General features: G+C 37.5%; 1 protein-coding gene across 2 annotated transcripts in view; it reads right to left on the bottom strand.

The window, feature by feature from the left end:
• USP9X (ubiquitin specific peptidase 9 X-linked) overlaps positions 1–13,818 on the bottom strand; it is a 97,091-nt gene that overhangs the window by 2,037 nt on the left and 81,236 nt on the right. For both annotated transcript variants that reach the window (XM_059839989.1, XM_059839990.1), the window contains exons 35-44: positions 13,046–13,796; positions 12,419–12,542; positions 10,997–11,222; positions 9,795–9,924; positions 7,987–8,172; positions 6,121–6,341; positions 4,980–5,068; positions 2,133–2,289; positions 1,530–1,742; positions 995–1,090 (exon numbers count right to left, since the gene is read on the bottom strand). In XM_059839989.1, coding sequence (XP_059695972.1) covers positions 995–1,090; positions 1,530–1,742; positions 2,133–2,289; positions 4,980–5,068; positions 6,121–6,341; positions 7,987–8,172; positions 9,795–9,924; positions 10,997–11,222; positions 12,419–12,542; positions 13,046–13,796 — 2,193 coding nt within the window. The remainder of the gene's footprint in view (positions 1–994; positions 1,091–1,529; positions 1,743–2,132; positions 2,290–4,979; positions 5,069–6,120; positions 6,342–7,986; positions 8,173–9,794; positions 9,925–10,996; positions 11,223–12,418; positions 12,543–13,045; positions 13,797–13,818) is intronic.

Raw genomic sequence — 13,818 nt, 5'->3', positions numbered from 1 at the left:
CTTTAGTTTTTAAGGGGGAAATCTCAATTTTACAGAACTGAATGAAATCTAGACCAGCAGTTTTCTGCAAATGCTCTGCCCCAATTTAAAAAGTATCACACAGATCTGGCAAACAAAACCACCTCATTTATCTGCTGTTTTGCAGAGTTTGTAGAGAAACCAAGAGTTTGAGGATTGGGTGTGTGTTAGTGAGAAATGCTATCTCTTGCAAGAAAGTGAACACATGACAAGGGCAATCGTGAGGTTACGGAATGTGTCTGAACTTGGGAGCTCAGGAAGGAGTGGGAAAATCTGCATGACTTACCAACTGCTCTGCTGAGAACATCAAATAAGGAAAGCAAGATGGAGGGGAAAATGGATTTGGGCAGGAAAGGAAATTAAATTAGCAGATTTGGAATATACAAAATGAATTGGAACAAAATATGGCAACTAAGTGAGGGATCCCATAATTTAGTCAATTCAATAAGAAGACCCTGGTTATGATTTCTTCCAGATCTGGCTTTCCACTGGAAAGTATTAACAAAGCAGCCATTTAAAACAGATCTGGATTTTATATGTACTTGAAATTTAGAGATCACTGTTCAAAGCACAAGTTACATGGCCACAAAGCCATCCGCTTTTTTCCAAAAGCCATCCACTTATCCAAATTCAGGCCTTGAGACTTGATTTTATATTTGAAAACAAGAAAACAGCTCACAAAATATTATCAATGTCAATAAATATAACAGAATCAAATCCAGTATGCACTAAGCTGTGATTACATCAGTCTCTCTGCTCTTTCTGTGGATGATTAATCCCTGATCTGATAAATTCCCAACTGAAGCTCTGATGGTGAAACTGCTCCTGCTGAAATGGAGCTGTACCTTTATTCCTCCAAACATGATATTTGACAATAACGTGCTTCTGGCTAAATGCCTATAATTTAAGTCACCATAAATGCTAAAAACAAGCAAGCCTGAAACTCTGAATAAATAGTTCAACTCAGAGCTTTTACCTGTTGATACTGGGAACCAGGTGAATGGGGATACAGTGGGGCATCTTCAGGTGGAGAAGACTCATGTTCATCTGGGGCATCAGGATCATCTGGTTCCTAAAGTTTGAAACAGTCCATTTAATTTACTTTTTAAAAACATATTACAATTATTCTAGCCCAAACCAATCCTATGTGCAAATGATTGTTTCAGACATGCTAGAGTCATGTTTTAGACATTCACAGAAAATTCCACCCCACCCTGTCACCTATAGCTTGTATTGTAATAAATAAAAATTCCTTCTATCAATGTATTACTGGAAATACAGACTCATTCATAATCTACTTCAAATGGTCAATTTCAATTTCATACTGCTAATTCTCTAAGTGACAGATGTCTACAGAAACAGTAATAAAAACTGAAAAATAAAAACCTAACTCCATACTTATAAAGTATATATGAAATGTGTTACCTCTTAAATGAGTGGAGACTGTTGCTAAGGTTAATTATTTACAGAAGCATTTAATTTTTTTAATGAAAGTCAAATTAATTCTTTACCTCCTCTGGGCAGAGTTCACAAGCCTTTGCAAGAGTCATTCTAGCACTGTGTGACCTCTCTAGGAAGTAGCCATTTGATGTTTCATTGCTCTGTATTGGTGGAGACCAGTTATTGTAGGTGTATTGGGGATTGCCAGTGTATGGTCTACGCTCCAGCTCGTCTCCAAGCCATTCCACTGCCCAGGTCCATTTTCTCTTCAAATCTCCATTGCTCTGCAGATGGAAAATGAACAATTCACAATTATTTCCTGTGTTCTTGAAAACAGAAGCATTTTTCCTTTCCTATACTGTCAGAGACCACCACCCTATCTGCTGCTCTTTAGAGGAGTCACAAATATCCTTCTTTCTCCAAAGAAAACTTCAAATTTGAAATTAAGTCTGCAGATTTGCAGCTGCATCACAGCTGTAAATTAGTGTGAATTTAACCAGATTGTTTTCAATCCCTTATAATGACCTTTTCATACAAAAAGTGCAAATGAGTTGTTCCTGGAAGTTGTAAATTAATTGAGGTGTTAAAAACTGAATAATGGTGGGGTTTGTTTTGGGTTTTAGTAAACACAGAAATGGGAAAAAAGCAACAAGAAAGAGAATAAAAGGTATCACCTGAAGGATCTGGTAAGCTACAGGGCAGTTGCTGAAGAGAGCTACCATGCACTTTATACACTGGTAAGCTCTTTTCTGATAATGATTCTTCGAGCGCTGAATGGTGTCAAAGAGCCCATCCCTGTCATCTGGGATTCCCTTAAGTGCATTGTGAATCCTAGGAAAAAACAAACCAGGACAACAACAAAACTTTAAGTGTTAAAGAGTTTTAACATTTGAATTAAGGCTCTGTATACAATGCAATTACAAAAGGGACAGTTGATGTTCTGACTTCTGGTGTTAGTCAAAAGGGTTTTTCTTAAATCAGAAAATTTACCTGACATGTCATATATATAACTTACTTTAAAAATTATCAAACATGCTAAAAATATAACTGAACAAGATAGATAAAAAATGTAATTATGATTAATTCTAGTCAGAGTAATCAACATTAACAGTTCAATTTTATTACTAAAGTATCTACTGCATTTAAAAATCAGCCCTGTTAACCCAATAGGTCCCTAGAGAATTGGAATAGTTAAATCCTCAACAGAATGGTTACTTTCACTCAGGTATGATTCTCAAAGACACCCTTTTACGTGCAGCTCCCCTGAAGGGGAATGAGTGGTATATATATATCTGTGCATGGGATAAGGGAGTTGGGCATTCCCTGGAACTAAGCCCAGTTTTTGTGCCTTCTGCTATTGAACGGGGCAGAGGAATTAATTGCTACCATGAAACTGTGCAAAAACTGAGAACTGACACACTTTTGGCTTTGAAGAAAGGTCAGAGGGGGCACAGAACCCACACTGGTGTCTCAAAGAGCTACGCTCATGGCAGGGAAAGAACTGCCCTCTTTCCTCACAGCCCTGGCAGCCATCAGCCCAGGCTCCATCTGTAAAACAATGATGAGCTTTACTTCAAGTAATTTAATTTAATGGCACTTGCACCATTCCAAACTTGGCACTTGGCACTGTCAAATCAAGAGAAATTTTAAGAGAGTGGATCTGATGCCAAGGGCTAGCAGCAGTGATCTTGCAGCACCAGAGGACAAGCTGCCCCAAGGGATGCACACTGCCCAGAGTCAGACCAGACTCGTTTTCCAGCAGTTACAAGCCACCATTTACACTGGACAATTTCACTATTTTGTGGTTTGTTGGGTTTTGGTTTGTGTTTTTTTTTCAGAAGAGAAGACAAAGATCACTAAAACTCTCTGATTATCACAGTGCCATGCTTTGACGCTGGCGCAATGCCAGTGCCCCTATGAAAATATATTCTCCCTGGTGTGTCCTGTGAGATGTGACCAGAACACAGCACGCCTGAATCGCCCTGGGATTCTGGAAATAATTACAAACTGACCTCTTTCACCTACTGGAACCAAGAGAGCTTCCCCCTGAGAGTTCTCTGTTTTTAATCCCCTGTGTTCTCAGAGGCGTATCCAGTGGCCACACCAGGTGCCAATATTCAAATCTCAGCACCTTTTGGTTTGACCACCAAACTGCCAAAAACTCACTTCCTTTTCAAACCAGGACACACAGCAAAACCAAGAACAGCACAGAGACAAGTACTTCAAGCTATGGCCAGAAGTGGCAGGAAGAAGTAGTGGATGACTGGAGCTGGCCATTTAATACCTTCTGTGGAAGCCCAACACAATTCCATGGAGCAGTGCTACTCCTGACACTGCAATGGGACATGGAGTGATGTACTTCTCTAGGGAAGCCACACTACCACATTCCACCTCCTTCATACACTGCTATTTCAAATACAGCATTATCCCCAACAACCACTTCCATGACTTCTCACCTGCTGTTCAACCCTAAAAATCCACTGTTTTACTTCATATCTATTAAAGCATGCCCATCCTCCAGCATTCTGTGGACTTCATGAGTTATTTGTTTATCAAGAAGATAATATAAGCTAACTGCATCATATATGCAAACCCCATAAAGAAAATTACCAAATCCCTACAACTCAGTCATCATATTCTGGAGTGTGGTTAAGCCAGACCACCATCTCCTTTGAGTCTCTCCTAAAATAAGGCCAGGCAATTCTAACATTCTAAATGAGCAGCCTGCTTCCACAGCTAAGGACGGGAGTCCACCCCCATACCCAACAAGTGTGCTCTCACTGAAAGTTTTTGAAATGTCCTGTGAGAAACAGTTGGAAATGATTCAGTAAATCCCATACTACCTATAACTGCTTACTATGAAACAGTGACATTTTAAAACACTGACAGGTAGCACATTGATGACATTTGTGTTATCTCACCTACTTTTATATTAAACTTCTGTAAAACTGACTGTTCTCAGAAATAGTATTTGCAGTAATTTAAAATTTTAATAACTTTCTAAAGCTTTATTCTGTAAACATATAAAAATTAGGTTTTCAACTGGATTAGTATGTAATATGCTGAGTTACAATTCTCTTGAAATGTGATCATACATAGAATACCTAAATGTGAAATATTATTTTCTCACACATTCACACTTCATGTATGTCTTGGTACCACTCCCACATCTGATGTGCTCCTGAGCAAGCCCAGGCTGTTGCTGGCCCACCTCAAGGGGACATTGCTATGAATCAATCTGAGCACTTCACAGGGAAGTTTAACCTGAGTTTAACCTAAACAGCACATTCTCCTGTATGTGAGAAATCTTGGCTGTATAGCAAACTTCTCTATAGTAAGGAATACGAAAAATTGTACTTATCTTAAAATTTTAGACAAAAACACAGAAAATTGCTTTATTTTTGAATTTTGATAAAATACCTATTTAAAACAAACCTATTTAAAAGATTAGCAACAGAACCACTGGAAAAACAATCTGTACAGAATAATATTGAATTATAAAAGGACAGGTAAATACTGACCTGTGAGTTTGCCAAGAGTCCTCAATTAACAGGATTTGCAGAAGCAGATCCAAGTAAGGTCGAAGCTCGTACGTATATGAATATGCAACCTAAAAAGTGAAAGTGCAGAGAACAAAAGAAAGCATTTCTTGAGGCAGGCAGCTTACACAGTGAAATACAAGAACACAATTCATTTGAAGTGTACTGTAATTCAAAGGATATTTCTAGATACAATACTTTCTTTCTAGAAAGTGTTGGTTGTGTCAGGAATTTTGCAGGTTGCAATTTAATTTGATTTGTTTGTAAATACAATAGGTTCTGTAAAGGAAAAAATGTCTCTTTATGATTTTTCTGACCCAGTTGATCTGAAGCCCCAAGTATGTTATGCTGAAGAATGTACCTTAAAAAATGCCTTTAGAAAAGAAAAATTTTAAAATGTCACTTTTCATTGATATCGCTACTTTTAGGCAATGTGTATAAAGGTTGTCTTCACAGGTTATCCTAAAATGTAAAATACATGGCTAGCAAAATATTAATAAAGTTATTTTTATTATGAATCTTTCAAGTGTCAAACAAAGGGACACGGAAAAATGTCATGTTACATGAAAAAAAAAGTGCAAATATAAAGAGGGGCTAACAGAAGTAAAGAATTTCATTTGGAGTGGAAAAGCATAACTGACTTACAGAAATTACAGTGGAAATGGTAAGACGGTATCAAAGATTCTTTGCTGAGTCTGAAGCCAAAAATATTCTGCAGACTTGTAAACAACCTTATTTAACAAACATACTTGATTTAAATACAAGGGAGATCTAAGGAAATGATTCCAGCTTTTCATGTCACCTATGAATCTCTTTTATGGATAATGATAGAAAACTTTAGCAGATGCTCTTGAAATACACAAAGACCACCTCAGTCTACTTTCCACCCTTAATACATCATTCCTGGCTTGTTAAAAGTTGCTACCCTAAATTCATAAAGCACTTCCCAAAGTACTCCAATGGGATGTGCAGACCTAAGACTGTAAATACTGACAGAGGATGCCATCTTGAGGAAATTTACTTCTCAAGCACCCCCTTCAGCATTTAATACAACATTCTTACATATAAATGCAGAATCATTCATATTTTTATTCTCATCTTTCTCCTAGCTTTTTATTTTTACCTGCCAAAGTAGTTCACTGAGGACTGTGGAAGAGAACTGAGGATTCTCCCAACAGCAGAAACGAAGCAACTTGATGGTCTCTTCAGAGTTGCTGCAATCTTCAATAATTTTCTTTACATAACTAGTTCTCACAAACAGAATGTCTGCTACGTTCTGCTGAAGTGCCATTATAGGTTGAGATAAATTAGGATCACCATAAGGGTTGGCAAGTGGGGGATTACCTGGAACAAACAGTTATTACGGATTAAAAGGTGCTGAAGTACCTTCAATGTAGACACTCCAAAATATAAACTGGTGTAATTCATCAAAAAACACAAACCCTCTCTTAACAGCTGACTTTCTTTGAAAAAAAATAGTAAGAAATAACTAATTTTTATGTTTGTGAAGCTTGACACTTGCTGCCTGAGAGAGCTACTTCTCCCTCTCTGATAAGAATATGCAGTGACAATCAAATCAGAACAGCTGGAGACATATTCACATGCAAGAGGAGAATTCACTGAAATTGTTCAGAGAAATCCTCTTATCTCCTGCATTTATCTACTTCACTGCTTGTGTAACAGCCCAAGCCATATTTTAAGGACAAAATGTCTGTTTACTTCACAAGACAATGCAAAAGTGTTCAGGGGAGTATCTCCATAAGAACAGTCCCATTTGAATCTCTGGAGTGTAGAGAATAAATATGCTTTTGTAATTAATGTAACTTATTTAATCAGCTTCATTTTGTGTAGTGAAAGAATGTTGACTTGCTCCTGATGTTTCTAAATTTAGCAGTGTTTTGAGTTATTGTTTGAAGATGCCCAGAAGACTAGGGAAAGCTTTTCTAGTTTAATAAGCTGAAACAAAAAATAACTTATTATGCAAACAGTAATCATAATTAGTAGCCAAAGTTAATATAAATAATCTTTTTTCAGTACAATATTATAAATATATTGAATATACAACTGTTTTTCACAGGTAGACTACCTTTTCAGTTTAAGCCTCAAGTAATGCACTGGAAAAAATCCTAACCAAAACTGCCACATGATTCTGAAGCTTATTACAGCACAGTAAAATTTTCAGTTCATTAATCTCACTACAGCACAATCTAGCCTATTGACTTTATAGCCTGACACATCAAGCTGTAATGAGTTTCCCATTAAATAGCTTCTCTACAGATTTCTAATTAGGTTTTCTAAAATATGCTTAGCAGAACATGTACAGATACAGGCTATAAAGTCCACATGGCCCGATATCCTGTCGCCATTCCTCAAAAATAACTGCACTCTATTCAGCTATTGGAAATGTTAATGATTTACACTGTGGTTAATCAATTTCTAACTGATTCTTTATCTTTTATAAACTGAAGCGCTGGCTGCTGTTTGCTGTATTGAGTGTGAATGAGCATCAAATCATATTCAAGAGCTACCCAAAACAATGCAACATCTCTTCAGTGCTAAGCACTATCAGTTAACTCAAAACTGCTGTGGTGCTTTTCCTGTATAGATTACTTCTGTAGTCTATTTTTCATCACCTACTCAGGATAAAAACATCTTTGGACAGCTCTTTACAATGGGCTTAAACTACTCTAAAAGCATTACTATTTTGTAATGAACAGCCTCCTACTTTACTAATTATTTCCCTATATTTTTAAGGAATAAGCCAAGCAGTATAAAATACAGAACAGATTTCTGTTTTGGCCTTTTTAGTGTAACAAATCAGTTTTGCTTACAACAAACAGATTTGTTTCTTTAAATGAAAGGAGCTGCTGAACATAAAAGGAAAACATTTTTCCAGCTGATCCACTTTATAAATAATAGCTAAATATACACAAAAAGACATTTACTGGTTTAGTCAATGGATTTAAAGCAAACTAAAGATTCACTGTACCATTGATAGAAGACTGCATCCGCGATGAGACGTTGCAGCAGCGGATCAGCTGTGACACCACGGTGTACAGCTTCCCCAGCTCAGCATACTGGTACTTAATTGGAGGGCCTGGACCTTCATCCAGAGCCACAAGCATGAAGGTTGCAGGAACATTCAGTTTCAGAAGTTGTGTCTTCTCTGCTACACCTTTATGGCGCAAGGAGGAAAAAAAAAATCTTGTTTCTGGCACTGAAAATACTTTTAAAATTTTTTAAAAGAAAAATAACAAGAGTTTGCATGACTCACAACTTTTTAGTTCTTGGGTTCTATTAAACCCTCATTTATACCTTCTGGGGAAAAAAATAATCAAATCAATGAAGATGCAAAAGAAAATAATATACAGCTGCAGAATCACATTGAAGGAGAGCTGTAAATTACTACCATTTCTTCACAGTGCTCATTAGCACTTAAGCAACACACAAGTAGCATCTGTGTTAACAGTAAAGCCTCAGAGAAGTCTTTTGGACAATAAATTAATCCTTTTATTGTGAGGCCCAGGATAGGAAAACAACCCCCATAGAGTATTTTGTTTTTTTCTCTCATGTCCTAGATACATCAATCACAAACTCAAGACATTTTTTAACTGTGCCACATGGTATAATAAATGTAAAATTAAGTGACAAAATAAATAAGAAAACCTCAAAAACCCCAACCAACCAAAAAACTTACATCTGGTTTTACTGCAAGACCACTGCAGTACCATACACATACTACACAAGTACTCACCAGGAAATTCACTATATCCCTTCTTGCATTCTGTTTCTTATTTTGCTTAAAAGTAATGATTTTTGATACATTTCCAAGTCAGTCTTATTCTGAAATACAACTGGGCCTTACCTTCCATTTTTCTGATAAGGAGGAGTGTAAGTGGTTTTTTAATGGCATTTTTTCTGATTATGCTAGATAGTTTTGTAGTTGCATCCTCTGTAGAAATGACCTCTCACTTGCTCTGATGTGAACAATCTACTATTTGATTTCTCAAAATGTCAGACAGTTTAATCTTTTCCACAAAATGCAGGAATGATGTTTTTGTGGTTTTTGCTGAATGGACTCTACACTCACACAGAAGCCTTCAGGTACCAGTAGTGAGACAAGGACAACTGATTATTGAATTAGTATTTCCAGGTTTAGCTCTGCAGGGTAGATCGTGATAAAGATCAGACTCACAAATAAAATTATATTTTCCTATCCGGCCTCTGAGTGCTCGCCTGCTCAGAGGCCTGAACTGCACTGACTATGAAAAGCTAGTGAAGAAGAAAGAGAAGTTGGAGCAGAAGAATTGCATCTCTCTTCTCTGCCATGACACTAATTCTACTCTGGTGTCATGACAGAAACCTGCCAGACAGAGAATGCTTTGGTAGGCGAAGTATATGAAAGCAACAGACATTACAGTTTTAATAAATTAACACAATTGTCTAGATTAATTTTAGAGATAGGAAATTAAATTCCTTTAAAATTGTCTACTTCCTGCATGAGCTGATAAACAGCAACAGTCAAGTATTTTACAGTTTCAGCCCCACCCTCTCTCAGCAGGACACTGTTTTACAGCTCCAAGCTTCTCATGTTTATCTTCCATGGATGACAGGTAGACTGAAGCCCCAAACTCCAAAGAGGAAGAACACAGATGCTAGGGAGTATTTCTATGACATATAACTATAACAATCTGCCTAAGGATGGAAAACTGGATCCTCCTGCTGTTATCTCTGTAACTGGATCATCAATAAAGCCCCAGTTTATTACAGTGTTGTCAGTACAAGCAATTTGCTTACCTAGATTGGCATACATCACAAACAGATTGAAATACTGCTGCAAGTGGCGCCCGTGCTCGGATACCTCCCTTCTCAGAAGATTCAGTACCGCCCTCAGTAAGTGATCACTTAAACTTAAGTTATCGTAAGCCTACAGAAAGAAACAAGTTCTACTGTTAGTGGCTGAATCCATCATATCTTGATTTAGTTTCTACTTTTTACTATGACAGAAAACAGAACTGGTTAGAAGGTATGGGATTTATACAAGCTCCAAAGTAGCAGCAGCTGGTCGGTCTTGAGGGTCTCACGCAGACAAAAAGACAGAGACAGGGAGTAAGACTCCCATCACTCAGTACCATGGGAATCCAAGAAATTATAGCTATAGAAAGTTTTAACTGGGCTTTTTTCCCAATAGCAGATAGACCTAAATACTCAAGAAACATACATGCAATTCCACTATTAACTTTGTAGACTAAGACAACCAAATCACCTCTACAGGTATATCTCAAATACCTCGCAACACAGAACACTTCCTAAGCCTACGGTGCTTCAACTTAATTCTTAACAAATTCTTTTCCTGGACACAGTAGTGAAAACATTCTGGGAAGGTAAATGGGACCATGTAAGCAAAAAGAGACACTAAAACATGACAAAGCAAAGACTCAAAAAGTTGATATTTTTAACATTGTTTTCACAACTATCACAATAAGATGTAGGCTTTTTTTTGTTGTTTGTCAATTCTAGGTGGGTAAAATCAGGCAATTCACTGTCTACTCCAACACTAAGTTACAATTTTTGACAATTTCACTGTTGCAAGATACATGGGATTAAAACATAGGGAACTCCTGCAGGTTTTCAGGCTAGTGTGTTTGTTTGTTTGTGGGGGTTTGTTTGTTTTACAGTTCTAAATAAAAACAAGGGTTCACTTCCCCAGACACTACTTCACTAAAATAGCCACGGCTTTTTTTTTTTTTTCAGATTTCACACTCCAAGCTCAAAGCTCTCACTAAGCCTTCACAGTGATTTACAAATGAGGGGAAACTGAACCCTCTGGCAGCAACTCTCAAACTGGTTGAGTTACATCCTGTTTTGTAGTGCAAAATGGGCTGTACAGCTCTTCAGCCAACACCGATGCATCTGCTCCAGAGTTTACTTTACATGAAATGCTTATAATGAAGAAGTAAGAATAAGTTTAAAAAGCTTTTCATTAGAAAATTAAATACCTGACTGGAAGGTCCAGGAGAGGCAAAAGGTGATTGACATGGTCCATCTTGCAATGAAAAATGTGCAATAAATACTATAAGTTTTGCAAATGCACCCCTCACTTCTGCACTGGGGCATTCCAGGAGATACTCAGAGAAGCGGTTTGAAACATTAAAAAGGACGTTGTGTGCAAACCAAAAACGTACATTCTTGCTGTGACGGAGCAGGATGCACAGGGCATCATACCTGAAACAGGAGATGGCACAGTTAGGACCAAATGCAGACATTAGTGAATTCTGGCAGACATGCTCTTTTGCAGAGTTTGAAGAAAATATGTGTTAAAGCTGTTACCCAAACATTTTTGTTCACAAAATGATTCTAATTAGATATTTTGTAGTTCCTATAGTGATACTCTTATGAGCAATCAGAAATGGAAGATACTCTTCAATTAAAAACCTAACACTTAACTGTAGCATTTTACCTCTATCACCTATAAGAATTAAGACAGCATTACACCCCCTAACTACCTAAAGCAGGTCCTATTTTGGCAGCCACCACTGTCTCTGTACTGGAACTGGGGAAGAGGGTGAGCAGCAGAGAACACAGGTGGATTTCATATACAACACACAACTAAATACGTAACCTAACAAGAATTTATAGTCTCATTTACAGACCTTAAAAAACCCCCACAAAATGAGCAGCCAATACCCAAAGACTAAAATATCTGTTTCAGAGAGGGCCTTGTTACTCTGTCCTTTCAGCAGGAATTTTTGAACTCTTCTTGATCTCTTAAATTAAAAGGAATAACTTAAGCTACTCTGGAAGTTGCTGCTGGGGGTATGAAATTTGCCATTATTACACAACTACTTAGTAGTAGCTGGTAAACTACTGGCCATGAATGCCAGATTTTCTCTCCAATTTGACCAACAGTAACCCCCACTCCTCTCCCCAGCAGAGAATAACCCAGCTGAAGGACTAAAACGAGTAAGATGGCACTGTTTGTCACAGTGTGGATTTGAATTACAGGCCCCATAGCAATGTACATAAAGTGCTCTGCCAACAGTGTCTCAAAGACTATTATACTTGTTTCACAAACAGAATTCAAATATCAGCTGCACCAATGGCTTGTAAAGAGCTTTGTTTAAAAATACTAAACAATGTAAAAACCATTCTGAATTTGTCAGAAAACATAACCTGTTAGTTCTGTGCTAGTGACAGATTCAATTCTTTTATTCTTTTTAAAAGACAGAGTTAAGCTCTGTTTGAAAATGAAATTCGAAGCCATTCAGATCAGCAGGATGTTTCAAAGATCAAATTCTTCCCAGTATTTTCTATTCAAACTTTCCCCCCTCTCCACGTGCACCTTCACCATGTATCTAAATGGGATCTTTTAACAGACATCCAACTTCCAAAATCGTAATTGTTGTTAAAAGACAAAATACCAATCACTAGCAGGGCCACGGACTATTTTCTTTGTATGAAATCCTGTGGTGAAGAGAAATCTAGCAGCAAGCTGAATACTAATCATAGTTATTTCTTCTGCTTCAGGCAACAGATGATCTTGTCCTAAAGAAAAATCAGAATACTCACATGTAGACAAAGTAAAAGCAATTTTTAATGATTTAACTGATTTCAGATTACTGTTTTGTCTGATATGGTGTTCCAATTTTAGAAGAAATTTGATCAAAATAGCCCCTATTCTACAATGTGGAATTTGAAAATGTAAGCTTTAATACAGGTACCTGGAGGCTAACATATGTCTTTTACAAATTCAGCATCTCACCTTTGAGAACTGTTTCCAACAAAAGAGCCCTCAAACTTGAGTATTTTAACTTGATTTAGTACAGCAACTGAGTAACAGCTGATAGTTTATCAAAGTATTTTTTGCTAAATATTCTGTCAAGTTACCACTGATAAACGACTCAACAAGAGGTGTTTAACTGCAGAAGGACAGGAGTATTCAAAGCAGGACACACCAAATTTTCACTGGCTAGATAAATCCTTTGCCACACAAACCAAAACTCTTCTTGCAAGAAATGAATCCATGATTATCACACTACCATACTAACCTGGAGGAGGGTTTAGGTAGACACTATTACAAGTAAGCAACTTCTTTATGAACTGGAAATATTCCAGGCTGTACTGCATCCGATTGTGCATGAACTGCACGTTCTGCTTGCGCACGCTTCGCTCGATGGCTGAGGGCATTTTAATCTGGTGGGGTTTAGTGGTGATAGAGATTTCTGAAATATATTTTATTAGTTCATTGTCTTTGTCTATCGTGTCCATGCGTTCATAAAAAAGAATGTAAGCATTCCACCACCTCTTCTGGCGCCTGTAGGACATTCGCTTCATCATGTGATCAAACACTTCACCCATGTACTCTCCCCCAAAACACTGATTTTTCATCTCTTCGTCATCATCCATTTTACACTCTGTCACATCTCCATCATCAAATTTGTACCACCGGTTCTTCTCACCATCTCCACCGTTCCTCTGGATAATGTAAGAGTAGTAATGTCCGCCGCTGGCCTGGCCGCTGTGCACAAGCACACCCACAAGTCTGTATTTTGTGCTCCCAGAGTGTTCATTTTCCGACTGCTCATTTTGTATTATCTGATTTTCAGGATTCACATCATCCCCTTCCAATTTTGCTACACCTGCCACTGTGTAAGGCTCCATGTCCAGTTCTCGTGGAAATTCAAAATAATCATTGAATTTGATTGCACATTCCCTTTCCCAGTCATAATCAAATCGTTTCAACTGGATCGCAAGAACTGGAGGCAACTTCTTAATCAACAAGCGTTTCACTGTATCCACCTACAAAAGGACATGAACAGTT

This window comes from Haemorhous mexicanus, chromosome 2 (genome assembly GCF_027477595.1).
Source record: "Haemorhous mexicanus isolate bHaeMex1 chromosome 2, bHaeMex1.pri, whole genome shotgun sequence".
In the NCBI taxonomy this organism is placed as follows: Eukaryota; Metazoa; Chordata; class Aves; order Passeriformes; family Fringillidae; genus Haemorhous; species Haemorhous mexicanus.
This window is presented reverse-complemented; position numbering and strand designations above follow the sequence as displayed.